Raw genomic sequence first — 27,297 nt, forward strand, 5'->3', positions numbered from 1 at the left:
TCCCCCCCGGCCCCCCCCGGCTGCTGCACGGCCCCCGCCCCCCCCTGAACCGCGGGGGCTCCGGAGCTGCATCGTGGGGTGGGGAGGGTCCTGCATCGTGGGGGGGTCGGGCATGGGGGGTCCGTGCCTCAGTTTCCCCCCTGGCATCGCTCGCTCCCACCCTATGCTCTGCACCCCCCCCCTCCCCGGGGCTGCATGGGGGGGCTTGGGGGGGCCGCTCTTTTCGGGGAGGGGCACCGGGAGCTGGGAGGGGGCGCGGGGCTGAGGCCTGGCAAACTCATCGTTCCTCCCCCCGCACGTGTGTTCTCCCCCCACCCTGAGGATGCCGGTTTGCACCTCCCCCCAAAAAAAACCTCTGGAATGGGACTGGAAATGAGCCCCCCCCCCCCCATCCTACTGCATGAGCCGCATGTGCCGCCCACCTCCCCCAAAGGTTTTGGGGGTCCCGCTTGGCCGTGCCCCCCCCCATGGGAATTCCGTGGGGAGAAGGCGGGAGGCCGGGGGGGAGGGGTGTGGGGGGGGGTCGTGCCTCAGTTTCCCCGCCCGCTGCGCGGGGGGCCCCCGCCTTCTCACCAGCCCCGCCCCCCCCCCGGGATGGGGGGTTCGGGGGGTGCCGGCTGACCCCCCCCCCCAATTTGGGGCCCCCCTCGCAGCGGTTGCTCCGCATGGACCTGCCGGTGGCTGACGACAACACGGTGCACTTCAACTCCACCCTGATGGCGCTGATCCGCACCGCGCTCGACATCAAGATCGCCAAAGGCAGGGGGACACGGGGGACACGGGGACACCGAAGAACATGGGGGGACACTGGAGAACATGGGGGGACACGGGGGACGTGGGGGGGATGTGGGCGACAGGGGACATGGGCGGCACAAGGGGACGTAAGAACGTGGAGGGATATGGGGGACACCGGGGGACAAGGGGACATGGGCGGCACAAAGGGACGTGGGAACATGGGGGGACATGAGGACATGGGGGCATGTGGTGGGATATGGGGGGCGCGGGGCGCGGTTGGGGAGGGCGGGGGGTCCCCGAGGACGCCCGGAGCCACCCGTGTCACCCACGTGTCCCCGCAGGCGGGGCCGACAAGCAGCAGATGGACGCGGAGCTGCGCAAGGAGATGATCGCGATCTGGCCCAACCTGTCCCCCAAAAACTTGGACCTGCTTGTCACCCCACACAAGTGTAAGGGCCCGCCCCATCCCCGTCCCCGCGCTGTCCCCGAGGTGTCCCCGCTGTCCCCGCTGACCCGTGTCCCCGCAGCCACCGACCTGACGGTGGGGAAGATCTACGCAGCCATGATGATCATGGAGTATTACCGGCAGAGCAAGGCCAAGAAGCTGCAGGCCATGCGCGAGGAGCAGGTGGGAGACCCGCGGTGTCCCCCGGGGTCCCCTCCCGGTCACCCCGCAGTGTCCCCGCCGCCTCCCCACAGCCCCCAAGGGCCCCAGACCGGTCCCGTCCTCGCCTCTGCCACCGCCGGTGTCCCCATCCCAATCTTGTCCCTTCCCCGTGTCCCCCGTGTTCCCAGCACCTCCCTGACCATCCCAGCCACGTCCCCGTGTCCCCGTGTCCCCATATCCCGGTGTCCCGTGTCGCGGTGTCCCCGTGTCCAGCCGCCTGTGTCCCCGCAGAACCGGACGCCGCTGATGTTCCAGCGCATGGAGCCGCCGTCCCCCACCCAGGAGGGGCCCCCGGGGCCGGACGCGGCGCCCGCGGCGGAGCCGTAAGTGCCACCGGGTATCCCCGGTGTCCCCGCGGGGCCGCGGCAGGGCTCTGAGCGCCGCTGTCCCCCAGGGCCGCGCGGGACGGGGACATGAAGGAGAGCCAGTCCTGGGTCACCCAGCGCGCCCAGGAGATGTTCCAAAGGACCGGCACCTGGAGCCCCGAGCGGGGACACCCCGACGACGTCCCCAACAGCCGCCCCAACTCCCAGGTGAGCGGCGGTGCCACCGCGGGGGACCCCGGGACACGCCGGACCCCGCGTGCCCCCTGTGTCCCCACGGGTCTTCCGACCCCCATCCCCATCCTCCCCCATGTCCCCTGCCCGCTCCCCACGTCCCCGCATCCCCCCACTGTGCCCGGGGGGGGGCTGTCCTGGCGCTCCCCCCCCGCCGTGCCTCAGTTTCCCCGGTGCCGCAGCTGGTGGAGATGCGGGAGATGCCCAAGGACGGCCACTCGGACAGTGACTACCTTCCCATGGAGGGGCACGGCCGCGCCGCCTCCATGCCCCGACTGCCCGCGGACACCCAGGTGAGGGGACAGCCCCGGGTGCCACCCGCCCTGTCACCGCAGGGACACCAGGGACCGTCCCCAGGCTGGCAGCACCGCCCATCGCCCCCCCCCGCAGCTTCAATGGTGGGGAGGGGGTGGCTTTGGAGGGCCGGGACCCCTGCGGTGTCACCTGGCAGTGTCCTGTGTCCCCTGCAATGGCTGCAGCGCTGGGCTGGGGGTCTCGAGGAGGGCATGAGCATGTCAGCGGGGGGCTGGGGGGAGGGCGACATGTGGGGTGGCCCGGTGGCCACTGGTCTCCGCGTGGGGACACTCGGCTCCAGCGCAGAGTCAAGGCTGTTCCAGCCCAAACTGGGGGTCCGGGGGCTGCCGCCAGCTTTGGGAGTGTCCCCCCGCCTCAGCATGGCCGGGTTGGGGACAGGGACGGGGACAGGGACGCTCTGGCTGCTCTGCTCATTGCTGCTGCTCGCCCGGCCGCTGCTTGGCTGCTCCGCCCCCCCTGCCCGCCCCCCCGCGCCCCCCGGACCCCCGGCCCGGGTTCACAGCGGTCTCTGTCTCTCCTCCGGCTCCGCGGGCACCGCCTGGGCCGGCTCTGGCAGCGGAGGAAGGTCCGACCCCGAGGCAATAACCTCAGTGTAGGTACCGCGGGGCCCCCGAGCCACCCCGCCAGAGCCTCCCACCCCTCGGACCCCCCCTTCCCCCGGCCCTCACAGCCTCCCTCGGACCCCCCGGAACCCCCACAGCCACTCCCAGAGCCCCCCACCCCACAGAGCTCCCTGAACCCCCCCACTTCCCTCCAGAGCCCCTCTTCCTGGCACCCCCCTCAAAGCCCCCCACCCAACTGACCCCCCTGGACCCCCACGCCCCCCCCGACTGTCCCCGTGTCCCCCCCACACCTCGTCCCCTCTGTGTCTCATCCCCTGCACCACCTCCGGACACCTGGACCCTGGTCAGCGAGGAGCAGCGCCCCTGTCCCCCTGTCCCTGTCCCCCTGTCCCTGTCTCGCTGTCCCCCTGTGCCCCCCGATCCCGCTCAGGGGTCCCCGGCAGCAGCAGCTCAATGCTTAGAGCAGCGGGAGGGGGGACCAGCCCCAGGTCCGTGGGGACACGGTGACCGTGGGGACACGGTGACAGTGGGGACACGGTGACAACGGGGACACGGTGGCAATAGGGACACGGTGACAACGGGGACACAGCGTCCCTCCCAGCCCAGCGGTGGCACACGGAGTCGGCACCCACCCGGGGCGGGGGGCGTGGGGACGGATCCGGTGGCCGTGGGGACAGCTCTGGAGGGGACAGCGGTCAGACCCCGTGTCCGGAGCAGGGGTGGGGAAAGGAGTGGGAGGACGGAGAGATGGATGGATGGATGGATGGATGGATGGATGGATGGATGGATGGATGGATGGATGGATGGATGGATGGACGGACGGACGGGTGGGATCTGGAGCGGCCGAAGCTCCCGAGGGCTCAGGGTACACCGGTGACCCCGCCCTGGAGCTCACCGGCCCCGCCCCCCTCAGGTAACCGCCCCTGGACCCCCACTCAGAGCCCCTCGGCCAAAACTCTCCCTCCAGATCCCCCCCTCTGGAGCCCCCCAGTCCCCCCGCCCAGGTGACCCCCGAGCCCCCCGGCTCAGATGTCCCTCCCGGAGCCCCCGACCCCCGCCCCGGTGACGCCCCCGGCCCGTGTCCCGCAGACCATCGCGGACTCGAGCCCCATGAAGCGCTCGGCGTCGCTGCTGGGCCACTCCCGCGCCCGTGGCGTCCGCCTGGACGATTTCTCGCTGGAGCGGGTCCCCCCCGCCGAGGACGGCCAGCGCCACCACCCCCGCCGCGGCCACCGCGGCCACCGCGCCTCCGAGCGCTCCCTCAGCCGCTACACCGACGGCGACACAGGTGCGACCCTCCGGCCCCCGCGTGTGGGTCTCGGCGTGTCCCCACCCCGTCCTGGGTGTCCCCAAGGCCTAATGGCGGGGCGACTTTGTCTCCTGGCCGAGTTGTGCCTCGAGGCCACCGGCTCTTCTCCGGCCACTGATGTCCCCTGGGTCACCCCTTCTCCTGTCTCCCATATTCGCGGGACGACCCATGTCCCCCGGGTCCCCCCACCTCCTAACGGGGTCCCCACCTCCTGCCCCCCACCCCGGGGTCACAGCCTGTCCTGCTCCCCACATCCCCCGGGTCCCTCAATGTCCCCCGGGCCGCCCCCCGCGCCCCGTCCTGACCCCGCCGTGTCCCCCCCCAGGGCTGGGCACGGACCTGAGTGTCACCACGCAGTCGGGGGACGCCCCCCCCAAGGAGCGGGACCCCGAGCGGGGGCGGCCCAAAGACCGCCGGCACCGGCACCACCACCACCACCACCACCACCACCACCACGGGGGGGGCGCCGGGGGGGACCGCGACCGCTGCGTGCCCCCCCCCGAGCGCCACGACTACGGGCGGCCCCGCTCCCGGGACCGCCGCTGGTCCCGCTCCCCCAGCGAGGGCCGGGAACACGCGGCCCCCCGCCAGGTGGGTGCCCCCCTCCGCTCGCCCCCCCTCCGCCTCTAGGACCCCCCCCGCCGTGGGGGGGACAAGGGCTGCACCCCCGGTGTCTTCAACCAAAGACCCCCGCCCCCCCCGTCCCCCGGGGCGCCCCCGCCCTTGGGTGCTGCCCAGGCTGGGGGGGGCTGCGGGACCCCCCCACTCCGAGGGTCTGCCTGGGTGAGGGGGGAGTCCCAGCGCCCCCCGCCCCGCCCGTTCTGCCTGCCCCAGTTCGGTACTGGTGGCATCCCAGTTACACCAGCAGAGCCCCCTCAGCGCTCCACCTGGGGGGTCCAGTGCCCACCTTGGGGGTCCAGCCCCCCCCCTCACTTTGGGGGTCCAGCCCTCACTTTGGGGATCCAGCCCCCCTCCCCCCCCCAGGAGGGGCAGCACCCAGTGGGAGGGCGATGGGGGGGGAACCCCCCGCAGGGACCTGGGGGTGGCGGGGGGGGGGGCGGCGGCGACGCTTCGACCCCTCCGGATGCGCCCCCTCCCCTCCCTGCTCTCGGCCCCTCCCCCGCGCCCCCTGCCCGCACAGAGCCCCCCTCGCTTGGCCCCCCCGGCCCCCCCGGCTGCTTGGGGGGGCCCTGCCTTGATTCACCTCTCTGTTTCCCCATCGCTGTGCTTTGGCTGCGCTGTCACGGCGAGGGGTGGCCCAGGTAAGCGGCTCGGGGCCCCCCAACATCTGCTCCGGCCCCCCCAGGCTCCGGCCACCCTGGAAAGTTTGGAATGAAGCTGCCTCCCCCCCCCCCCCCCCCCCCCCACTCCCGGACACGCCCCCCCGCCCCAAACCCGGCTGCGACCCCAGGAGGAGCCACTTTGCCACCCTGGGATGCTTTGGGGGACCCCTACATCTCTCCCTTTATGTCCCAAGGGAACCTCCCCCCCCGGAGAAGGACCCCGGAACTCCCCCAGACCAAAATTGGGGTGCACGGACCCTCCTAGGCGTGCATTGGGACCCCCTACCCCTGTTTTGGGGCGCCCCCTGAATCGGGGGTCTCAACCCCTCCGATTGGATTTGGGGGCGCTCCCATAGTCCCGGGGGGGGGGGGGCACAGAGCCTGTGCTGCGGTTTGGGGGTGCACAGGCCCCCTCCGGCCCTGACAATAGTGGGGTACACGGCTCCCCCCGCACCCTGAGATGGGTCTGGGGTCCTCAGCACCTCCATTCAGAGAGCACGGACCCCTCCTCCCCCAGAGGTCTGAATTGGGGGGCTGCCTGGCATCGGGGGGTCCCGTGCAGGGGGGTCCCCACCGGGGGCACACAGATCCCCCCAAACGCGGGTCCCCGCACGGAACAATTGGGGTTCATCCCCAGCCCCCCTCCCCTCCAGACGGAAGGGGGGATAACGCTCCCCAGGACCCTCAGATTTGGGGTACAGGGTTCCCCCCCGGGCTGACTCTTCCAAACTTCTCCAGCCCCCGCTTCCCCCATCCCCCCCCGGCCGCCCCCCCCCGACTCCCCGACCCCGAGCTTTGCCTTGCGAGTGCTTTGGGGGGACCCGGCGCCTCCGCTTCCCCCCACGCCGCCACCTCCCGCCTCCCCCCGCCCGCGACCCCCGTGTCACTTCTGTCCCTTCTGCTCTCCCGTTTGTCCCCTCCCGTGGCTGCATGGCCCGTGGCTGTGTTCCCCCCCCCCGTGGCTGCGACACCCCCGGGTCCCCATTTCCCATTCCCCGGCCCCCATGTCCGTGTCCGCGTCCCCACGCCCCCTCCCACGCCTTCCCGGTGTCCGGGTGTCCCCGCACCGTCGCTCCCCTGTCCTTCCCCGCGCCCCCGCCGCGTCCCCCCGTGTCCCTCCCCCCCTCCCGCGTCCCTCCCCCGCCGCCCGTGCCCCCCCCGCCGCCACCCCGTGTCGCTGTCGCTGCAGGGCAGCAGCTCGGTCAGCGGCAGCCCGGTGCTCTCCACGTCCGGGACCAGCACCCCCCGCCGCGCCCGCCGCCAGCTCCCGCCGACCCCCGCCACGCCGCGGCCCCACGTCTCGTACTCGCCCGCCGCCCGCCGCCCCCCGCCCGCCGCGCCGCCCCCCGCCCGCGGCCCCCGCCGCCCGCCGCCGCCCGCCGACCCCCGCCCCGCCGCCCGCCCCGCCGCCCGCTGGCCCGAGCCCCCCCGCGGGCCCCCCCGCGACGCGGAGCCGCCGCCGCTCGACGGACGCGCCCCCCGCGCCCCCCGCGGCACCGGCACCCCCGGCGGGGCGGGCCCGTCGCCCCCCCGGCCCGCCCGGCGGCTGCCGAACGGGTACTACCCGGGCCACGGCGCCGGGAAGGGGCGGCCCGGCCTCCGCGACCCCTACAGCGAGACGGACGATGACTGCTGCTAGCGGCGCCTCCCACGACGTGTCGCGACAGGGCGCGCACGTACCCGACATATCGCGACAGGGCGCACACGCACCGCGACGTGTCGCGGCCAGGGGGGTGGACGTCGCCACCCACACCGCCCCCCCCGCTCGCTCCCGGGGCTATGGATGAGTTTTATCATCTGGAGGAGCCGCCGCCGCCGCGGGGGGGCGGCCCCGGGGACCCCCGAACCTCCCCGGGACCCCCGAACTTCCCCACGCCCGGGGGGAGCCCCCGGCCGGGAGGAGCCGCCGGGCCGGGAGCGGAGCCCGGGAGGCTCCAGGACGGGCCCCGGGCACCGAGCACCGCCACCGGGAACGGCGGGAACGGGCACCGGGAACGGGCACCGGCCCCCCCGCCCGAGGCACGGAGGCGGCGGAACCGGGGCCGCCGCCATTGCATGAACCGAGTTACCGAAACCAGAAATAAAAGATCAAAGACAAAAAAAGGAAAAAAAAAAAAAAAAAAAAAAAAAAAAAAAAAAAAAAAGAACCCAAACCCGAAAAGTCCCAAACCAGAACCATTAAAAAAAAGGAATTTTGGATCGAGCCCGTCTCGCTCCTTCCCGGGATCGGGGTGGGGGGCACCGGGGTGGGGGACGCGCCGCGGGGAGGGGGGGGCACCGCACCCACGCGGGTTCGAAGATCCCCCGTGACACCCCGGTAACCGCGTGGGCAGCGCGTGGAGCTTCCCGGAACCGGGGGGGTTTCCCGGGTGGTGCCCCCACCCCCGCGGCAGGTGCCGGATATTCCCCTCCCTTCCCGCCCCCGGTCCTGGTCGGGGGGGAATTGAAGCAGGAAGAGGCGGGGGGAGGGGGGCTCCAGCGGTCCGAATTCTCCCCCCCGGTTTGGACCGAGCCCCCCGACCATCAGAGGATCCACCGAACCCCCCCAACCCTCTGGTCCCCCCCAAACTGAGGAGGGGTCACAGCGATACAGCGACTCCCCCGAGGCAGCGGCTGCACAAAACCCACTTTTATTTGATTAACAAAATAATAATTAAGCACAATTAAGGGGGTCGGGGGGGCAGGGCCAGCCTGGAGCCCCCCCCAAGCGCGGTGGTCACCGGGAGGGGGAGAGTGCCCCACCGGGAGCCCCGAGAGTCCGCGTGTGCCCGTTCAGTTCCATCGGGGGGGCCCCGCACCAGTTTGGGGAGTCCCCGTTCCAGTTCCGTGTGTCCCGGGGGGTTCCAGAACCGGTTCCGCGTGTCCGAGGGGGGTCCCCCGAGGGCTCAGCACGCCCCGACGGCGCGGACCAGGAAGCCGAAGGCGGCTGCGGGCGGCCCCGAGCAGCGCCCCGGCGGCCCCGGGGGCAGCGGCGGCGCCTCCTCCTCCAGCCGCGCCCGTTTGCTCGGTACCGGCCCCCGCCCCGGCCCCGCAGAACCGCTGCTGCGCCGCTTCTGCCCGGCCCGGGGGGCTCCGGCGGACCGGGGAGGGGCGGGGGCAGCGGTCGCGGGGTCGCCGTCCCGGTTCGCGGGGTCCGCGGTCCGTGTGGCCGGGCTGTCCCCGGGTGGGGCGCTCGGGGGGTCCTCTGTCGGTCGGCTGGGGGGGCATCCCCGGTCCCATTCACTGCGGGGGGCTCCAGTCGGTAGGTTCGGGGGGTCCCCGGTCCAGTCCCTCAGGGGATTCCCCCATTTCTGGTCGGTCCGAGGTTCGGTTCGGGGGGTCGGTCGGTTCGGGAGGTCCGCGCTCGGTCGGTTCGGGCACCAGGCGTTGCGGGGGTCTCCGGTCGGATTCTCTGAGGGGTCCCCCCGTTTCTGGTCGGTCCCGGGGTCCCCAGTCTGTCGGTTCGGGTGGTCTCCGCTCGGTCGGTTCGGGCACCAGGCGTTGCGGGGGTCCCCAGCCGGGTCCCGCGGGAGGTCCCCCCGGTCGGAGGTCGCTCTGCACGCCGCGTCCCCGGGCAGCGCCGGCCCCGGGAGGGTCTCGGCGGCGGCGCGGGCGCTCAGGTAGCGGTGGCGGGCGGCGCGGACGAGCAGCGAGAGCTGCAGGCTCCGGTGCAGGCGGAGGCCGCCCCGCCGCAACCGGCACCGGTACAGCTTCCACACCGACACCGTCAGCAGCCGCTGCGCCTCCTCCATGGCGGCCCCGCGCCGAGTGCGCAGGGACGGCCCCGCCGCGCTTCTTGTACCGCCCCGGCCCCCCCGTTCCCCCCCCCGCCACCGCATCCGGCCCCGCGGCCGCTCCCGGACCGCCCCGGCCCCCCCGTTCCCCCCCCGCCACCGCATCCGGCCCCGGGGCGGCTCCGCGCGTCTTGGTGGCGCCGGGAACGGAAATGGGTCGGGGGGGCCGTGCCCAAAGGGGGGGGATCTGGAATTCCCTGTGGAGTGTGGGGGGAGTCCGTACACCCCCATGGACTGGGGCTCCCTATGCCCCTTCCCCGATTGGGGGGGGTTCTCTCTGCCCCCCTCCTCCGAGTGGGGGTCCCTGTGGCCTCCCCATGGTTTGAGGGGGTCCATGCGCTCCCGGCATGTGCTGGGGAGGGGTCCTGTGCCCCCCCTGAGTGAGGGGGTTCCCGTGTCTCCCCCCCAATCCCCCCGAGGCGGGGGGGTCCCTTGTGGATTGGGGATATCCCGGTTCCCCCCCCCACGGCTTGAGGGGTTCCTGTGCCCCCCCCCCCCATGTGCTGGGGGAATGTCCCAGTGCCCACCATGAATTGAGGGGTCCCTGTGCCCCCCTCCATGTGCTGGGGGGGTCCCTGTGCCCCCCCGTGTCCCCCCCAGGTCAGCCGGGGACCGCCGGCCCCGCCCCCGCGCGCCGCTTCCATGCCCATATAAGGGAACGGTGACGCCGCGGGAAGGGGGCGGGGCCGCGCGCCGGGGGAGGAGCCGCCCCCGCATGCCCACATAAGGGCAGGAAGGGGCGGGGCCAGCCCTGCACGACCCCTCCCGCCCCGGTCATTTCCCACCCCCCTCCGGGGGCGTTTTTGGGGTCCCAGGCCGCGGCTGTTACAAACTCTGTGTTTATTTTCACTATTCACACGCTCCCTCGCGCCCAACAGCAGTTCATGTGCAACCTCCAGCGTCGGGGGGCTCGGGGGGGGGGTCCCGGGGGGTCCTGGTGGGTCTAGGGGGGCTCCAGAAGGGCCCCTGGGGGGTGTCCGGGAGGAGGGGGGGGTGGTCTTGGCACTTCATTACACAGGACAGACACTGGGGGGGTCCCCGGGGGGCGGGGGAAGCGCAAGCACGGGGGGGGGTCCATGCTGCCGAGCCGCCGCCGCGCCCCCCCCCCTTCTGTACAGCTAAAGGGGCGAACAAAGAGCGGGACCCCGATTTTGGGGAGGGTGGGATCGGAAGGGGGGACAGCAGGGACACTCCCCCCCTTCCTCCCCCCCCCCCGGCGGGCTGAGACCGGCAGAACTCGTTGGAAAAAGAGGAAACTGAGGCACGGAGAGAGGGGAGGAGAAGGGGGAACCCAGGCGGGGGGGTTGGGGGAGGTCCCTGTGCCCCGGGGGGGGCCGAGGGGGGGCCGGGGGGGCAGTGGAGACGCGGAGGGAGCCCGGGGGAGGGGCGGGTAAGGCACTTGACCGAACGTCAGGAGACCTGGGGGGGCAGTGGGGACACCTGGGGACCCTCCCAGACCCCCCCAGCCGGAATGGGACGGGGAGGTTGTCACCAAACTGTGCCTCAGTTTCCCCGGTGGAGTGAAGCCGGAGCGAAGCCTCGGGGAGGGGAGGGCCCGCGTCCCCCACCCCTGCCCAGAGGTGTCACCCCCACCCTGGGTGTCCCTGTCCTGCCCCGGGTCACACACGGGTGTTCCCCCTCCCCCGAGTAAAGACTCCAGTGTAGGGGGGGCCAACAAGGGGAGAACCCTCCCAATTTGGCAGTCCCGGCTCCTTTGGGGGGGGACACAGACAAGTGACACTCCCCTTTGTGCGGGGGGGGGGACACGCACACCTGGGGACGCACACGGACAAGTGACCTGGCGGGGGGGCTGCAGGTCACCTGGGGACACTCTGGCCCCGGGTGGGGGACACAGGGGGACACATGCTGGGGGGGCCAGCGGGGCTGCCCAGAGCGATGGGGAGAGGACACGGGACAGGGGGGACATGGGGGGGGGGCTGTAGGGGCTGCCCAGAGCAATGGGGGTCCCCGGGGTGGGGGGGACGTGGGACGGGGGGGACACGGGGGGGACACACATGCAGAGACAGAGTGGCCCTGGAGGGGAACGGGGGCGCACGGGGGGGGCCCTGGGAGACCCCAAGCTGAGACCCCCCCGAATGCTGGGGGGGGGGGCAGCCGCGCTTGTGCCGAGACGCTGCCGCCCTCCCCCAAACCCCAAATGCTGTGGGGGCCGGGGGGGGGACAGGACCCACCGGGGCCCTGCTGTGGGGTCCCTGCCCCTGAGGGGTCCGTTTGGGGGGGTCCCTGCCCCATGGGGGGGTCCCTAAACCACATGGGTCCCTTGCTGGTGGGACCCTGCCCGTTGTGGGGGGTCCCCCTTCATCCTCATGGGGTCCTCACTGGAGGGACCCTCCCCATGGGGGGGTTCCCTGCCCCTGGGGGGGTCCCTACACCCTCACTGGTGGCTCTGGGGGGGTTCCCTACTCCTGGGGGCGGGGGCTGCACCTGGGGGGGGGTCCCCCAGTTTAGGGCCGAGTCCCCACCCCCTCCCCAGCGCCGCCTCCCCTCCCCGCCGGGGGGGTCCCCGGGGGTCACTGCAGCCCCTCCCCTGCAGGCCCCCCCTCGGGCTCGGGGCCCCCCGCCTCAAAGGGCGGCTCGGGGCCCATGATGTCGGGCTCCAGCTTGCCGGTGTCGTTGATGAAGGAGGTGTAGGAGTCGCCCTCAGCCATGAGCAGCTTCAGCTTGGGGATCCAGCTCTTGCGCACCACGCGCCGCGCGTTGGTGCACATGTCGGCCGCGATGGCGTTCATCTCGCTCTCCTTGAAGTTGGGTGCGAAGTTCTGGCAGTAAACTGGCGGGGGGGGACACATGGGGACAAGATCGTGGGGTGGCCCAGGGCACCCCGAGTGTGGCAGTGCCCACCAAGGGGGGCACGGGGAGAGGTTTGGGTGGGAAATGTGGGGTGGGGGGGTTGGTGGTGTTGGTGCCTCGCTGGGGTCACCTCCTGTGCCCTTCTGTGTCCCCCCCATGCCCTCCCTGAGGTCACTCCTGTCCCACCTTGTCCCCTCTCTGGGGTCCCCCCTTTGCCCCCCATTTCCCCTCTTCCCTGCTCCCCCCAGTGTGTCCCCCAACGTCGAGCCCCTTGTTCCCAGTCAGAGCCCCCCTTCCTCGGCCCCCCCAGCCCCCGGGGGTCCCCCCGTGCCCCCCACTCACACTTGACCGCGTGCAGCACCCGGCTGTCCAGCGGCTTCCGGCTGGGATCGTTGGTGGATGAGCGGATGCCGGTCCCACAGCTGTTGGCCAGCGTGTTCCTGGAAGGGAACAAAACCCAGGCTGAACCCCCTCACCCCCCCAAAACCCTTCCAGACCCCAATTCGGGGTGGGGGGGGACCCCCGGGGCCGCTCACCGGTCAAAGAAGGAGGCGAGGAGGCGGCGCAGCAGCACCTTGTGCCGCGTGCCCGCGCTGACGTGGCAGTTCATCAGCTGCGCCCGCGTGATGTACACGTTGGTGCCTGGGGAGGGGGCGCAGGGGGGGTCAGCGGGGCCCCAGAACACCGCGGGACCCTCCCCCCTGCCCGCCCCAGTACCGGTGACGAGCTCCAGCTTCTCGGCAGGGTCGCCCTCGTCGTAGAGCTTGGGGTGGCAGCGGTTGCCAATCTGGGTGACGAGCTCGGCCGGCAGCGACGCCAGGTCCTGGCGCAGGCGGGCGCGGGCCCGGGGCTCGGGGGGGGGCTGCTCGGGCAGGGCCTCCACCTTCTCTGCGGCTGGGGGGGCACGGGGGGTCACAGGGGGGGCCACGGACCCGGGGGATGGGCCCCGGTCCTGCCACACGTGGGTGTGGAGGGGCTGCTTGTGGAGGGTCACCTTCTTTGGGGGGGTCACTGGAGCCACCCCGGGGGGTCACGGGGGACAAGAAGGGTGTGAGCGGGACACGGAGACTGCGACGGTGAGGGGGTCCCACCCTGAACCTTGGAGGGTCTCTGGATGTGCCCTCGGGGGTGACACGGGGGGGAGGGGGGGAGATGGAGCCCCAACAGGCCTTGCCCACCTTTTGGCCACTCCCCAAATGGGGCGGGGTCTCATGTGACCACACCCCTGCACGTGTCCCCACCTGTCCCCCAAACTCACATCCACCCCCCAAAAGCGGGCAGGGCCTCCTCACCTGCGGGCCCCACGTTCATCATGCTGTACATGGTGTACATGTTGCAGATCTGCCGGTACTGCTCGTCCGAGCCTTCCTCACCCGCGTCCTCCTCCTCGTCCTCCTCATTGTGGAACGAGCCAGGGCTGTCGCTCGTGTAGGCGCTGGACGTGCCCCCGGGGCTGGTCTGGTCAGCGGCCGCGCCGGGCGCCGGGGCGGGTGCGGGGGCCGGGGCGGCAGCGGTGCCGGGCGGCTGCGGCGGGCGCGGCGCCGCCTCGGAGAATTTGGCCATTTTGCGGCTGCCGTTGCCACCGGCATCCTTGGGGGCCCCATCCCAGAGGCGCTTGACCACGAAGGTGCACTGGACGCCGTCGGGCTCACCCTGCTCCGTCTTGACCCGCGACACCAGCGGCAGCGCGGCCGCCCAGCCCTGCGCCGCCGAGGTCTGGGCCACCGGGCTCTGCGGCTCCGAGCCCGGCGTGTCGTCGCCGTGCAGCCCCTGCGAGTCGCAGCTGGGCGAGCTGACCTTGAGGAAGAACTCAGTGCCCTTCTCCATGATCTCCTGGATCTGCAGAAAGCCGGCCGTGTACATGAGCAGGAACTGGTCGCCCACGTTCATGCTGAGGCGGCCGGTGTAGCAGAAGCTGAGGATTTGCTGGAAGGACTGGGGCTGCACGGCCGCCGGCAGCTCCACCACGGCGCTCTTGGAGCTGTGGAACAGGTCTCGGAAGTAGGAGCTGCTGGCGGCCAGCACGGCCCGGTGGGCCTTGAAGGCGTGGCCCTTGACCACCACGGACACGTCGCAGAAGAGCCCCTGCAGCCGCTGCTCGTTCAGGCACTCCAGGATGCTGTTCCCGAAGTTGGGGATCTCCATCTGCAGCGTCTGCGCCATGGCGGGGGCCGGGGGGGGCCTGCGGGGGTGGGACACGGGGCAGGGAGGGGATGTTGGGATGTGGGACAGGGGGTGGACATGTGGGGACAGGGACGTGGGGACAGGGACACGGGGAGTGAGATGGACACAGGGAACGGGGTGGACATGTGGGGACAAGGACACGGGGAGTGAGATGGACACAGGGAACGGGGTGGACATGTGGGGACAGGGACACGGGGAGTGAGATGGACACAGGGAACGGGGTGGACGTGTGGGGACAGGCAACGGGGTGGACATGGGGGGACAGGGACGTGGGGACAGGGACACGGGGAGTGAGATGGACACAGGGAACGGGGTGGACACGTGGGGACAGGGACACCAGGAATGGGCCAGGGACAGGTGGGGTACAGGGGGGACAGAGCAAAGCAGGGACAGAGCGAGGCACAGGACAGAAAAAAGGGGACAGAACACGGGGGGACACCGGGAGGGACGGGGACAGAGGAAGAACAGGGGTCAAACAAAGCCCCAACCCAGGGTCACCCCAAATCCTCCCCCCAGCCCCTCTCAGAATGGGGGGGGGGGGTCCCTGCCAAGGCCGGGGGGGCTCTGAGGGGTCCCCAGTCCTGGGACATGGGGGGGGCAGGCCAGGCCTGGGACCCCCCGGGGCACGAAGGACAAAGAGGGCCCGAAAATTCGGGGGGGGGACACACAAGGAGCCCCCCCATTTGGAGAAGAAAGGGGGCCCCAAGCCTGGCCTGGGGACTGGGGGGACCTTCAAGCCCTCCGAGGGGGAATGGGCGGGATCCCCCAGTCCGGGGAGCTCCAAATTCCGGGGGGATAAAAATCCCCCAGTTGGGGGGGGAGGAGGAGCAGAGGAACCCCAAAACACGGGGGGCGTCATCAAAGGGGACCCCGCTCCCGGGCCTGGGGACAGAGGAGACCCCCAGGCTCCAGCGGGGGAGGGGAGATGACCCCCGAACCCTCAGAGGTGACAACGGGGGGGGGCCCAAGTTTTGTGGGGGGCGTCCTTAAGCCCCCAGTCGAGGGAGGGCTGCAACAGGGGGACCCCAAACCCCGCAGGGGGGTACAGACAGAGCAGCCCCCCCGCTACCGGGGGCGGAAGGGGCGGCATCCCGGGGGAACCGGGGGATCCCCAGCGCGGGGGGGGCGGGAGGTGCCGCAGGCCCGGGGGAACAGGCGGCCGGGGGGGGGTGGTGCACCGGGCCCGGGCGGGAAGGAAGTGGGGCCGGGGAACCGGTGCGGGGGGGCGGGGGGCGGGCTTGGGGCGGGGCCGGGGGGTCCCCGCCTTACCGGGGGCCGGGGGGGCTGCGCTGGGGCCGCGGCCGCTCCCGGAGCCGCTCCCGGTGCCGCCGCGCTCAGCGGCCATTCATTGTGCGGCAGGCGCGACCAGCCGAGTGCCGAGCGCGCCGCCCGCGCCTGCGCGACCAGCCGAGCGCCGAACCATCCACCCCCCGGTGCCCACACGGAGTTGGGGAGGGGGGGGGACGCAGAAACTCTCGGGGAACGCGCAGGAAACGCGCGGATTCCTGACCCACCGCGCCCCGCGGGCGGGGTCCGGCGGGATCGGCTCCTCCCCGCGCTGCCGGGAGGCACCCCCGGAAGATCGCGTTTTAGCGGGGCGGGCGGAGGTTTTCAGGCCCGGCGCGGCCGCCGGCGTCACGTGACCGGCGCAACATGGCGGCGCCCATGTGAGGGGCGGTGCGGGGGATGCACGGGGCGGCGCGCGCGGGTGAGCGGGGGGGGGGAACACGGGGACAACGGGGGACAAGGCGGGGGGCGCGGGGAGGGCCGGAGGACTCGGGGGGCGACACCGGGGCGGGACCCGGAGGGGGCGGGGTTTAGTCCCCCGGCCTTGCCCCACGCCACGTGCTGGGGGGGGAGGGGGGGCGCGGTGTCACCCCCCCGGTCCCGTTTTGGGGGTCTCCCCCTCCTCACGGGGGTCGCGTGTTTCCCCCCTGCCCGCGGGGGGCTCGTCCCCTCCCGTTCCCCGCCTCTTCCTTCCCTTTTCCTGGGGGGGTTTCCTCCCCTTTTCCCGCCCTCTCGGGGCGAGCCCAAACCGCCCCGTTTTCCCCCCAAAACCGCCGCGGTGCGGCCGCACCCCTCTCGTGACCTCCCTCCCCCAGCAGCTGCTGCCCTCAGGACCCTCCGCAGAGGCCTCCTGCTCCCCCCCACCATGGACAGCGCTTCCCCCAACGGCTTCGCCACCCCGCCGGGCTCGGGGGCGTCCCCGGAGGGGTCGGCGGGACCCCCTCAAGGCGAGGGGGGCACCCCCGGCACCGGCGAGACGCTGATCACCGAGGGCCGCGCCACCATTGTCTTCCCCAGCGCCAACGAGGTGTTCTATAACCCCGTGCAGGGCTTCAACCGCGACCTCACGTGAGCCGGGGGGGGCTCGGGAGGGTCCTGGGGAGCCCCGGGGAGTCTTGGGGCACTCTGGGGAGGTCTCGGAGTTGTCACAGGAGAATTTGGGGGGCCTTGGAGGTGTCCTGAGAAGGTTATTGGGGGTCCTTGGAGAATCCTGAGGGGCTCTGGAGTGTCCTGGGAATACCCTCATGTTATCCCAGGAGGATTTTGGGGGCTCTGGGCTGCCCTGGAGGGTCTGGGGGAGGTTTTGGGGTGTCACTCCCCCCCCAGGGGATCCCTGACACCCCCCTTTCCCCCCCTAGCTGTGCCGTCCTGACGGAATTCGCGCGGCTGCAGCTGCGCCCCAAAGGAATTCGGGGTACGGCGGCTTCTGTCCCCCTCCTTCCCCCCCAGACCCCATTTTTGGGGTCCCCAGGGCTCTCCCTCAGCCCCCTCCTCTTTTCCAGTCATCCTTCCAGGCGAGGAGGAGCTGGGGGGGAGCCCTCCAGACCCCCCCGAGGCCAGGGACCCCCAGACACCCCCTGAGACCCCACGGACAGCGCGGCCAGGAGAGGCCTGTGAGGTGTGCAGGGGGTTCGGGGGCCCGGTGGGGAGCTACAAATTCCCCTCGAACCCCCCTGAAACCCCCCCTGTGCCCCCCAGGGGGGCCTGCGGGTGCTGGAGGCCCTGGCGGCCTCAGGGCTCCGCTCAGTCCGCTTCGCCCGGGAGGTGCCGGGGCTCAGGGCCATCGTGGCCAGCGACTGCTCCGCGCGGGCGGCCGCGCTCATGGCCCGCAACGTGGCTCGCAACGGCGTCGGGGACCTCGTCACGCCCCGCCTGGCCGACGCCAGGTAACCCCAAATCCCCAAATCCCGCTGGGAACGGGGAGGGAACCCCCGCCCAGCAGCATCCGGGAGTTCGGGGCTGAGCTGGGAGTGTCCCTGAAGTGTCCCTGTGGGAGGGGGGTTAAGGAGCACCTCCTGCCCCGATTTGGGACCTCTGGGGTTGTTTAGGGGGGTCCCCGTGACCCTTTTGCCTCACAGAACCAGTCCTGCTGTCCCTGAGGGGCGTCAGGGACCATCCTGTCCCCCAAGCGGGGCAGAGGCAGCGAGGGGAGTCATGAGGGCTGGGGGTGTCCTAGGGGGGCCAGGGTCCCCAAGGGGGTGCTGAGGGTCCCCGTGGAGGCCGTGGGGACGCCGTGACCCCCCCCGTGTCCCCCCCAGGATGTTGATGTACCAGAGCAAGGCCGAGCGGGAGCCGTTCGACGTCATCGACCTGGACCCCTACGGGAGCCCTGCGCCCTTCCTGGATGCGGCCGTGCAGGCCGTGAGCGAGGGGGGTGAGTTTGGGGGGGCTTTTGGGGACCCCCCACTACCCCCCGGACCCCCCTGAACCCCGACTCCCCAGGGCTGCTCTGCGTGACCTGCACGGACATGGCGGTGATGGCCGGCAACAGCGCGGAGACCTGCTACAGCAAATACGGCGCCGTGTCCCTCAAGGGCAAGTTCTGCCACGAGATGGTCAGTGCTGGGGGGTCCCCCTGTCCAGGGGGGGCACGAGGGGGTGTCCCACATCCCCCGTGTCCCTGCTGTCCCCTGCCAGGCCCTGCGGATCATCCTGCACAGCCTCGACCTCCGCGCCAACTGCTACCAGCGCTTCGTGGTGCCGCTGCTGTCGGTCAGCGCCGACTTCTACGTGCGCGTCTTCGTCAGGGTCTTCACGGGCCAGGCCAAGGTCAAGGCTTCGGCCAGGTGAGGGTTGGGGGGAGGGGTTTTGGGGGTTTCTGAGCCCCCCAGACCCGCCCTGACCCCATTTCCCTGCAGCAAGCAGGCGCTGGTGTTCCACTGCGTGGGCTGCGGCTCCCACCACCTGCAGCGTCTGGGCAGGGCCACGAGCCACGGCAGCGGGTACGGCCCCCCCAAGGGATTTGGGGGTTCCTGAGACCCTTTGGGGGTCCGCAAGACTCTTTGTGGGGCCGTGACCCTGCGTCTCCCCCCCTCCAGGTTCAAGTACAGCGTGGCCACGGGGCCACCCGTGGGTCCCACCTGTGAGTTCTGCCACCAGCGCCACCAGGTGCGTGTGGGTGCCACCCGCCCCCCCCCAGCCCGGCACCCCAAATTCAGGGCCTGAACTCCCCTTTTTTTCCCCTCTCGAGGTGGGGGGCCCGGTGTGGGCCGAGCCCCTGCACGACCCCGCCTTTGTGGAGGGGGTGCTGGTGGCGCTGGAGCGGAGCCCCGGGCGCTTCTCGACGGAGCCGCGGCTGCGGGGGATGCTCAGCGTCATCGCCGAGGTGACAACGGGGGGACACGGTGTGGGGGGACACCCCAGATCCCCAATGCGGGGCTGGCGGTGACCGTGGGGCTGCCTGTGGGGCAGGAGCTGAGCGATGTCCCCCTGTACTACACCCTGGACGGGCTGAGCAGCACCATCCGCAGCAACACCCCGTCCCTGCTGCAGCTCAGGTAGGGACCCCAAACCCCTCCAGGGAAACCCAAATCCCTTCAGAGACCCTAAGTCCTCTCTGGGAACCCACCCCCTGCAGGGAACCCCAAATCTCCCAAGGCTGAGACCTCCCCAAACCCCCTCCTGCCCCCCTCAAACCCCCTCTGGCCCCCCCAGCCCCATCCTGTCCCCCCAAACCCCCTGGCGATTTTGGGGTCCCCGCTGTCCCGCAGGTCAGCCCTGCTGCACGCGGGGTTCCGGGTCTCGCTGTCCCACGCCTGCCGCAACGCTGTCAAGACGGACGCGCCGCCAGCCGTGCTCTGGGACATCATGCGCTGCTGGGTGAGAAGGGGGCTCGGGGACCCCCCTTTCCCACCCCCCTTTTCCCCACTTTTCCTCACTTTTCCCCACTTTTCCCAGGCCAAGCTCCACCCAGTGAAGCGCGAGCGGCTCCAGGACTCCAGCCCGGCTGCCCGGATCCTCGCAGTGGAGCCCACGTAGGACCCCAGACCCCCCCAAATCCCCCTGATACCCCCCAGGCCCCCCTGATCGCCCCTTTTGCCCCTCCCAGGCTCCAGGCTTCCTTCGCCCTCCACGAGGACGCCAACCCCGGCTCCCGCAAGCGCGGCCTGAAGCGATTCCCCGAGAACCCCGAGGCCTTTTGGGGTCCCAAGGCCAGGGCCAAGGCAGGGTGAGCTCTGGGGGGCTGCTTTGGGGGTTCAGGTGCCCCCCACCCTTCCCAAGGGGGACATTCCCCCCTTTTTTGTGCTCGGAGTGGGGAAAAACCCCCCCAAGACCCCACAACCACCTCAAACTCCCTCAGGACCCCCAAAATTCCCCCCCAAACCTCCCTAAAATAGGAGAAGGGATAAATCCCTTGCTCTGGTTCTTTCTGGGGGGAGATGCCCCTGTCCCTCTCCCCTTTCCAGGGGTCCCCAGCTCATTCCCGGCCTTCCCAGGGGGGACCTCTCCCCGTCCCTGCAGGAGAAGCGGGAGCGGCTCCAGAACAAGCGGAGGCAGCGCCCGGACGGGGCTGGGCTGAAACAATTCCCCTGCAAACGCTTCAAGGAGGTGGGAAGGGGCCCCAAAATATTGGGGGGGGGGGGGGTCCATCTGGGAATAAAGGGGGTGTCCAGGAACACGGGGGGAGTCGAGAAACAGAGAGGGGTCTGGGAGAAAAAAGAAAAGGGGGGAGGATTTAGGAATAGAAGTGGGGTTGGGATAAGGGGGGGATGGCTGGGAATATGGGAGGGGGCTGTGAAGGCAGATCGGGGGTCTCGGGGCAGGTGCCAGCTCCCCCTATGTTGTCCCTCCCCCACAGGGCAGCTGTCCCCGAGGTGACCAGTGCTGCTACTCCCACGAGCCCCCCCCGGCCGCCCCCCATTAAACCAGGTCTGACCAAACTCGGGGGGTTTTTAATGCACTTTTTTTGGGGTTGGGGGGGGTGGCTCAGGGCCCCCCCGGGCCCTCAGTACCGCACCGAGGCCAGGAAGGTCCGGATCTCCATCGGCTCCAGCCGCACCTGCCGCGGGTCCAGCCTGCGCACTGGGGGGGGCTTGGGGGTGCCTGGGGGGGCATGAGGGGTGTGAGGGGGGGCTGGGACCCCCAGGACCCCCCTGCCAGCCCCCTGAGCCCCCTGGTACCTGTGGCTGTGGTCCAGAGCAGGCGGGACACGCTCTGCAGGGGGACATCTCCACCCAGGGCCATCTCCCGCACCGAGGTGATGGTGAAGGCCGAGAAAAGGGTCTGGGGGCGGGGGGGGTGTCAGAGACCCTCCAGAGCCACCCCAAACACCCCAGAGCCCAGCCCGGGGTGGGGGGAGCTGGCACAGACCCTCCCCAACCCCACCCCAGGCAGGCCGAGTGAGGGAGGGGCACCCTGGAAGCTGTCCCAGACCCCCCAGGGCAGCCTCAGGACCCCCAAAATGGGGCTCGGACCCCCAGGACCCCCAGCCCTGTCCCCGTTGCTGACCGTCAGGTCCACGGTGACGGGCTGGGAGCCGTTCTGGCTCTCCCCGCGCTCGAAGAGGTGCTCGAGGCGCAGCAGGAGGCTCCCGGCGCCCCTCGGCTCCAGCGACAGCAGGTGCAGGTTGGGGGGCAGCGCCCGGCGCAGCCCCGAGAACTGCAGGGAGGGGGCGGTGAGCAGGGAGACCCCTGCCCGCCTCACCCGTCCCAGTGACCCCTCTCCGCTCACCTGGCGCAGGTGAGGCCCCGAGCCGGGTGCCAGCACCACGTACGGGGACGTCACCATCTCCTGTGCCTGCGGCCGGTGCTGGTCAGCCGCGGCTGCCGCCGTGTCCAGCAGCAGCCGGTGCCGGCCCCGCACCACCAGGCCCCGCCCGTCCTCCCCGGGCTCGTCCAGCGGCTCCCCCACTCCCCGGTTGTCGTCGTTCAGGAGCCGCCGGTGCACCTGGAGGGGACACGGGCGGTGTCACAGGTGTCCCCTCCCGCGGGGTGTCCCCCCCGGGGTCCCCAGCTCACCATGAGCTCCAGGGACCCGTCCAGGATGCTGCTGCCGCCCTGGGAGCGATCGGTCAGCACCGTCAGCTGCACCTTCTGGTCCTGCCCGGGGGGAACAGGAGTGAGGGGCGTGGCCCAGCTGTGTCCAGCTGTGCCCAACCCCAGCTGTGCCCAGCTGTGTCCAGCTCGTTACCCTGATGAAGATCCGTGTGTTCACGGGGTAATAATTTCCAGCCACAGGCTCGCTCTGGCTCAGGTTCCAGGTGGGCCGGTGGTCACGCCTGGGGGGGCCCAGGGGGCGTCATGGGGGTCCCGCTCAGCCCCTGGAGGGGTCCCGGGGGTCCCCTGAGCCCCCTCACCTGCGCTGCAGCACCTGGCGCCCATTGGAGTCGGTGTAGAAGCGCCCGGCCGTGCGTAGGGGGGTCTCGAAGCGGCTGATGACCTCCTTGCCCAGCCCGTCCCTGGGGGGGGGGGGTGGGAGCGGTGTCACCAGGGGGTCCCCGGGGGAGTCCAGGGGTCCCGGGACCCCTGCCCACACTCACGCCACGGGGATGGGCCCCACGGTCCACTCCAGCTCCAGGTAGGGCTGCCCCGGGCGCAGCCGCAGCACCTGCGAGCACCACGCCGAGAAATTCTGGTGCAGCTCCTGCACCAGCGCAGTCTGGGGGGGAAAACGGGGACGTTCAGCTACATCGGGAAACCCCCCCCCAAACCCGAGGGACCCCCCCCCGGGACCCCCTGCCCACCTTGAGCAGGCGCGTGGCTGCGCGCTTGGCCACGGGGATGGGCGCGGAGGCGTTGGGCCGGAAGATGTAGGCGCCCGAGGCCTGGGGGCTCAGCGCGTCCCCGGCGCTGGCGTTGTACCTGGGGGGGTCAGGGCAGGTCAGGGGGGTCCCCCCTGCAGCCAGGACCCCCCCAAAACCCCCAGGAGTGTCCCCAGCCTCACCAGTAGAAGCTCTGGAACACGGGCAGCGAGAAGCCCTTGGCCAAGTTCTGGATCTCGCGCAGGTGCCCCGTGACGGGGTCGAACAGGACCCGCAGGTGCTGCGGTCAGCGGGGGGACAGCGGCAGGTCAGGCCCCCCCAGGCCACCCAGTCACCCCCCAACTGGTTTAACTGGGAGCTGGGGCTCATCCCCTCCATCTAGGGAACCCCCAGACCCCCCCAAATCTGTGTCCCCCCTGATGTCCCCTCACCTCGTTCTGGATCTGCGGCTCCGGGTCCCCCGAGGGCCACTTGGGGGAGGATCGTGGGCTCAGCTGCTTCACCACAAAGGTGCTGAACCCCAGGGGGGGGGCCCAGGCCTGGAACAGGAGCTCCCCCGGGGCCCCCCCGGCACCGCCCCGCAGCCGCTGCGTCACGCCGGACACCGGGACCACCTGGGGGGGACAGGTGAGGGGTCACGGGGGGGTTTGGGGGGGGGATACTGGGAGGTTTGGGGGGTCAAGGCTCACCTGGCTGGCCACAGGCCGGCCCTGAGGGTCACTCACGGCATAGGAGGTGCCGCTGACCGGCAGCCGCACGGGCCAGGCCACGCCCCGGGCCAGGGGGTTGTAGAGGATCACGGTGAACTGGGGGGGGGGGTGGGAGGTCACACAAGGGGGGGTGTCAGTCCCTGGGGACCACCAGAACCCCCCCCAAACCCCCCTGGGTGCTCACGTGGGCGGTGGTCTCGCTGAGGGGGCACACGCTGACATTGAGGGCGTTGCAGAACACAAAGGGGCCCTTGGTGCCCCCCAGGAGGGACAGGGCGTTGGCCACCAGCACCTGCGGGGGCGGCAGGAATTTGGGGTCACACCCAGCCCTGCCCTTGTCCCCAGAACCCTCCCCTGGCCCCCCAGGGGCTCACCTGGCAGCTGTCCCAGCCCTTGGCCAGCTGCCGGGCGTAGTCGTTGGCCACGTGCTGCCTCTCGGTGCCGGACACAGCATCGTGGTGCTGGGCCACAGCCACGGCCTCGCCTCGGGGAGGGAAAAAGGGGGTGTTGGGGGGGGTTGGGGGTGCCCAGGTCCCTCCCAGGTGTCCCCCAGGCACTCACGGAGCACGGAGCTGTCCCCAGGGCCGTAGGGACCGTCCCGTGAGGAGGGTCCGGCCAGCGCTTCCAGCTGGCTGCAGATCTGGGGGGGAGATCAGGATCAGAGGGGGTGCCCACGAGGGGATCCCCAAGCCCCGGGGTGGTCCCCACGCCCTCGGGCAGTCCCCAGGTGCCCCCCACCTGCAGGAAGCCACTGCTGAGCCGCTCGTAGCCCTTGAGTGCCGGGCGGCTGCTGAAGAAACCGGTCCAGAACTGGTGGGGCCCGTCCGAGTAGGGGAAGAAATCATCCGTCTTCAAGGGCCTGGGGGACATCCCAGCTGTCCCTCCGTCTGTCCAGCCCGCCCGGCCCTCGGCCCCTCCCCAGCCCCTCAGCCCTCCCTCACCAGGTGAGGTTGGCCCGGTGCAGCTCCTGCAGGTAACACGAGGGCGTCGAGTACAGGGCGTGGACGCGGCTGCCGTTGGCTTGCTGGGGACAAAGAGGGGGTCAGCGGGGGCTTGGGGACACCGAGGGGGGCTTTGGGGACAGCCCCTCACCCGGGCGTTGGTGTGGGCGATGAGCTTGTCCAGGTTCTTGAACCACAGGTGGGCGTTCTCGTAGTGGAAGTCGGAGCCCATGGTCATCAGGATGTGGTTGGTGCGGTACTGCCGGGCCTGGGGATACAGAGGACGCAGCTCGGACGCCCAGGGACAGCCAGGCACCCCACCCCAGGGGACAGGGACCCCCATTCCCCCCATCCCAGGAGGGACAAGGACCCTTGGGAACCCCATCCTGGAGGATAGGGACCCCCACTCCCTCAGGCCTCCCCCAATTTTCCCCACTCAGGGGTCCCAGCCCCCCTTTATCCCCCTGGCAGGACCTGGGTGGCCGCAGCCTCCAGGAAGGAGTTGACCACAGAGTCCACGTTGCGCTCGGGGCCGTCGCCGTCCACCACGGGGGGGTCGGTGCAGAGCTGGTCCCAGCACAGCCCGGGGGGGGGGTTGTACACGTTGGGCAGGATCCCTGGGGACAGCGCTGTCACCTCCCCGGCCACCACGGCCAGGGGGACAGGGGATGGGGCTGGGGACACGGCTGGGACAGGACAGAGGGGGAGAAATGGGAAGGGGACACCCCTGGGGACAGGATGGGGCCAGGGGAGAGGGGTGGGGGACACGGGAGGTGACAGGGATGGGGACAAAGGACAAAGCCTTGGGAAGGGATGGCAGGGACAGGACGGGGAGGGGCAGGCAGGGGGCAGTTTGGGGGTCCCGGGGAGTCACTGGCAGGAGGGGGGCACAGGGGGCAGTTTGGGGGGCCCGGGGGGTCACCGGTGAAGATGTCGGTGCGGGGGGGGGGGCAGGCTCGCGCTGCCCCTCCAGAGCAGCTCCAGCTCCCGGCGCTGCAGCCGCGCCCACTTGTCCTGGTGGTCCACGCGCCCCACGAACAGCCCGTCGTACCCCATCTGGGGGGGCACCAGGTCATGGGGGTCACTGGGGGCCCCCACAGCCCCACAAAGAGCCTGTCGTACCCCATCTGGGGGGGTGTCACTGCGGGGGTCCCTAAATAGGTTTGGGGGGGTGATTGGGGATACGGAGGGGGGGTTTGGGGGGGGGGGGGGCTGAGAAGGTTGGGAGTGCCAGGGAAGGTTTTGGGGGGCAGGGAGGATTTGGGGGTGCTGGGGTGATTTGGGAGTGCAGGGGAGGGTTTGGGGGTGCAGGGGAAGGTTTGGGGATGCCGAGGGTGATTCGGGGGTGCCAGGGGGGGTTTGGGGGTGCAGGGGAATGTTTGGGGATGCTGAGGGTGATTCAGGGGTGCTGGGGGGGGTTGGGGGTGCAGGGGAGGGTTTGGGGATGCTGAGGGTGATTCAGGGGTGCCAGGGGGGGGTTGGGGGTGCAGGGGAGGGTTTGGGGATGCCGAGGGTGATTCGGGGGTGCCGGGGGGGTTTTGGGCTGCCCCACCTGTGCGAAGGAGGCCGCCAGGTCGCGGGCGTGGCCGAAGGGGTCGATCTGCCAGGCCACCCTGGGGGTGCCGCAGGCCCCAAACTCGCGGCGCAGGAAGCGCCGGCCCAGGGCCAGCTGCTCCAGGGCCCCCCCATAGTGCGTCGTGGCCTCGTCGCTCATGCACCAGCCCCCCCCCACGAACTCCAGCCGTCCTGGGGGGGACAGCACCCCAAAACCCCTCAGGGGACAGGTCTTGGGGACCTCTCAGAGGTGCAGCCCTGGGCAAGTCCCCCACGGTCACACAGAGACCCCAGACCCCCACCCCAGTGCCACCCACGATCCTCCCAGTCCCCCCCATCCCTTTCTGTCCCCCCCCAGTCCCTCCCAGTGCCCCCCATGTTCCCGAGTCGCTCCGTACCCTCCTGCACCAGCTCCCTGACCAAACTCCGCGTGGCCTCGTCCTGCTGCCGCCACCAGCGCGCCAGGAACGCCACCTCGGCGTAGACGAAGCGCCGGGAGGGGACGGCCACCAGCTGGGCCACCACCGAGTCCAGGATGTACTGGACCCCTGCGTGCTGGTCCCGGTTCCGCACTGGGGGCACGGGGGGGCACCGGGTCACCCCAAAACCCTCGGGATGGGGGAGGTCACAGCACGGGGGGACACGGTGTCACTCAGCGACCCTTGGACCCCCCCACGTCACCTCCAGCCCCTCTGCAGCACGTGGGACGTGTCCCGCCCTCAGGTGACACCACCCCCACCCGCACAGCGGCCTTGGGGACGTCACCTCCCCGCAGGTGGCCTGTGCTCCTCGTGTCCCCACTGTCCCCCCCGTGTCCCCCCCGTGTCCCCCCTGTCCCCGCCGTGTCCCCACCGTGTCCCCGCTGTGTCCCCCCCGTGTCCCCGCTGTCCCCACGCACCCCCATAGTAGTACTGGTCCACCGTCTTGAGCCACCCGACGTCGTCGTGCGAGTGCGGCACCAGGTGCACGTTCAGCATGTCCGGCCGGGTCGGGGGGCACGACTGGGGGGGGTCGGGGGGGGCTCGGACCGGGCTGGGCCCGCGGGACCCCCCGGAACAGCCCCGGGATCCCCCCGCCGCTGCCCCGGGAGGACCGTTGGGCTCCGGAAGCGGTTGGCAAAACCAATGGCCCCAGTTCCCGTTTTCTCAGAGTGCCCAGTGCATCCCAGTGCCCCCAGCTATTCCAGTTCCCCTTTCTTGAGGGCGATCCGGTGTCCCCTCAGCCTCTCCCGGTGACCCCAGTCCATTCAAGTTCCCGTTATCCCAGGACACGCCGGTGCCGCCCGTCCCTCCCGATGTCCCCAGGCTATCCCGGCCCCCCCAGTCTCTCTCTCGCCGGCCCCTCGGTCCCACCTGGTACCCGCAGCCCGCGGCCGCCCCGATCAGGAGCAGCAGCAGCGGCAGCGCCGCCGCCCCGGGCACCGCCATGACACCCATGGTCACGTGACCGCACGCTCACATGACCCGCGAGCTCGCCCCGCCCCGTCCCTAGCGCCAGCCAATGGGCGGTCGGGAAAAGGCGCTGCTGCGCGCCGCGCGCTCTGATTCGCCGCTGCTGCCCGCGGGGGCGGGGCGTAAGGAGACCGCGCCGGGCGGACGGCGGGAGCGACAACGGACGGGAGCCAATGAGGAGAAGACAGCGGCCGTGATTGACAGCTCTTGGGGAGGGCGTTGGCAACGGCGGGAAACGACCAGTGGCCAATGAACGGTGGCGGCTCCCGAGGCCCCGCCCACGACGAGCCCCCCTCAGAGCCCCCTCAGCCCCCCCTCGGCTCTCAGAGCCCCCTCAGGCCCCCCGACTCCCCTGGGCCACCCCTCAGATGCCCCCGAGATAACTTTGATCCCACTCAGACCCCCCCAACACCTCTTTGACCCCCCTCAGATCCCCCCGACTCCCCCTGAAAGCCCC

The 27,297-nt window shown here is 71.3% G+C and overlaps 5 protein-coding genes across 7 annotated transcripts in view; 2 read left to right on the forward strand and 3 right to left on the reverse strand.

The window, feature by feature from the left end:
* CACNA1A (calcium voltage-gated channel subunit alpha1 A) overlaps positions 1–7,548 on the forward strand; it is a 29,276-nt gene extending 21,728 nt beyond the window's left edge. The window contains 10 exon segments of the mRNA XM_032094429.1: positions 654–759; positions 1,077–1,184; positions 1,263–1,363; positions 1,634–1,725; positions 1,797–1,935; positions 2,142–2,252; positions 2,831–2,866; positions 3,927–4,125; positions 4,472–4,737; positions 6,619–7,548. Coding sequence (XP_031950320.1) covers positions 654–759; positions 1,077–1,184; positions 1,263–1,363; positions 1,634–1,725; positions 1,797–1,935; positions 2,142–2,252; positions 2,831–2,866; positions 3,927–4,125; positions 4,472–4,737; positions 6,619–7,068 — 1,608 coding nt within the window. The 3' untranslated portion in view covers positions 7,069–7,548.
* Positions 7,549–8,043: 495 nt separating this feature from the next.
* IER2 (immediate early response 2) lies at positions 8,044–9,196 on the reverse strand. The gene has a single exon (XM_032094639.1). It carries the CDS (start codon positions 9,158–9,160, stop codon positions 8,315–8,317), a length of 846 nt encoding a protein of 281 aa, XP_031950530.1. The 5' UTR covers positions 9,161–9,196; the 3' UTR covers positions 8,044–8,314.
* Positions 9,197–10,025: 829 nt separating this feature from the next.
* Positions 10,026–14,198, reverse strand: NACC1 (nucleus accumbens associated 1). Its single transcript, XM_032094574.1, has 5 exons — positions 13,306–14,198; positions 12,731–12,907; positions 12,550–12,655; positions 12,356–12,453; positions 10,026–11,993 (listed from the first exon to the last, which is right to left on the reverse strand). Exons 1-5 carry the CDS (start codon positions 14,174–14,176, stop codon positions 11,734–11,736), a joined length of 1,512 nt encoding a protein of 503 aa, XP_031950465.1. The 5' UTR covers positions 14,177–14,198; the 3' UTR covers positions 10,026–11,733.
* Positions 14,199–15,090: 892 nt separating this feature from the next.
* On the forward strand, positions 15,091–20,364 carry TRMT1 (tRNA methyltransferase 1). Of its 3 annotated transcripts, none has more exons than XM_032094501.1 (17): positions 15,091–15,864; positions 16,303–16,552; positions 16,843–16,898; positions 16,987–17,102; positions 17,183–17,370; positions 17,743–17,858; positions 17,927–18,039; positions 18,122–18,270; positions 18,343–18,426; positions 18,523–18,592; positions 18,675–18,809; positions 18,896–18,981; positions 19,195–19,303; positions 19,382–19,458; positions 19,533–19,652; positions 19,921–20,032; positions 20,283–20,364. In XM_032094501.1, the coding sequence occupies exons 1-17, from the start codon at positions 15,123–15,125 to the stop codon at positions 20,346–20,348; spliced, it is 2,589 nt and encodes an 862-aa protein (XP_031950392.1). In that variant the 5' UTR covers positions 15,091–15,122; the 3' UTR covers positions 20,349–20,364. The 3 variants fall into 3 exon arrangements, with proteins under 3 accessions (XP_031950392.1, XP_031950394.1, XP_031950393.1); XM_032094503.1 differs by having other exon boundaries at positions 15,822–15,905; XM_032094502.1 differs by lacking the exon at positions 15,091–15,864 and adding an exon at positions 15,872–15,905 and having other exon boundaries at positions 16,300–16,552.
* Positions 20,357–26,852, reverse strand: MAN2B1 (mannosidase alpha class 2B member 1). Its single transcript, XM_032094482.1, is given in 25 exon segments — positions 20,357–20,527; positions 20,605–20,707; positions 20,933–21,082; positions 21,155–21,370; positions 21,442–21,522; positions 21,614–21,701; positions 21,780–21,881; positions 21,963–22,081; positions 22,167–22,284; positions 22,367–22,464; positions 22,616–22,798; positions 22,874–22,990; positions 23,079–23,186; positions 23,269–23,378; positions 23,456–23,534; positions 23,633–23,753; positions 23,836–23,918; positions 23,987–24,103; positions 24,310–24,452; positions 24,758–24,785; positions 24,787–24,891; positions 25,388–25,581; positions 25,788–25,961; positions 26,288–26,390; positions 26,742–26,852. Coding segments are annotated over 25 exon segments (2,922 nt in total). The 5' UTR covers positions 26,826–26,852; the 3' UTR covers positions 20,357–20,429.
* Between the last annotated feature and the right edge of the window lie 445 nt (positions 26,853–27,297).

The sequence above is a fragment of the Corvus moneduloides genome, chromosome 32 (assembly GCF_009650955.1).
Source record: "Corvus moneduloides isolate bCorMon1 chromosome 32, bCorMon1.pri, whole genome shotgun sequence".
In the NCBI taxonomy this organism is placed as follows: Eukaryota; Metazoa; Chordata; class Aves; order Passeriformes; family Corvidae; genus Corvus; species Corvus moneduloides.

What these genes read in the sequence shown, in the direction of transcription:
- IER2 (XM_032094639.1), bottom strand. Translation starts at nt 9,160, where the DNA reads ATGGAGGAGGCGCAGCGGCTGCTGACGGTGTCGGTGTGGAAGCTGTAC.
- NACC1 (XM_032094574.1), bottom strand. Translation starts at nt 14,176, where the DNA reads ATGGCGCAGACGCTGCAGATGGAGATCCCCAACTTCGGGAACAGCATC. An exon ending in GAAGCTGGAGCTCGTCACCG is followed by an intron (nt 12,656 to 12,730) that starts GTACTGGGGCGG and finishes CCCCCTCCCCAG; the next exon opens with GCACCAACGTGTACATCACG. An exon ending in GGTGCTGCACGCGGTCAAGT is followed by an intron (nt 11,994 to 12,355) that starts GTGAGTGGGGGG and finishes CCCCCCCGCCAG; the next exon opens with TTTACTGCCAGAACTTCGCA.
- TRMT1 (XM_032094501.1), top strand. Translation starts at nt 15,123, where the DNA reads ATGACCCCCGAACCCTCAGAGGTGACAACGGGGGGGGGCCCAAGTTTT. An exon ending in GCCACGAGCCACGGCAGCGG is followed by an intron (nt 18,427 to 18,522) that starts GTACGGCCCCCC and finishes CCCCCCCTCCAG; the next exon opens with GTTCAAGTACAGCGTGGCCA. An exon ending in TCTGCCACCAGCGCCACCAG is followed by an intron (nt 18,593 to 18,674) that starts GTGCGTGTGGGT and finishes TCCCCTCTCGAG; the next exon opens with GTGGGGGGCCCGGTGTGGGC.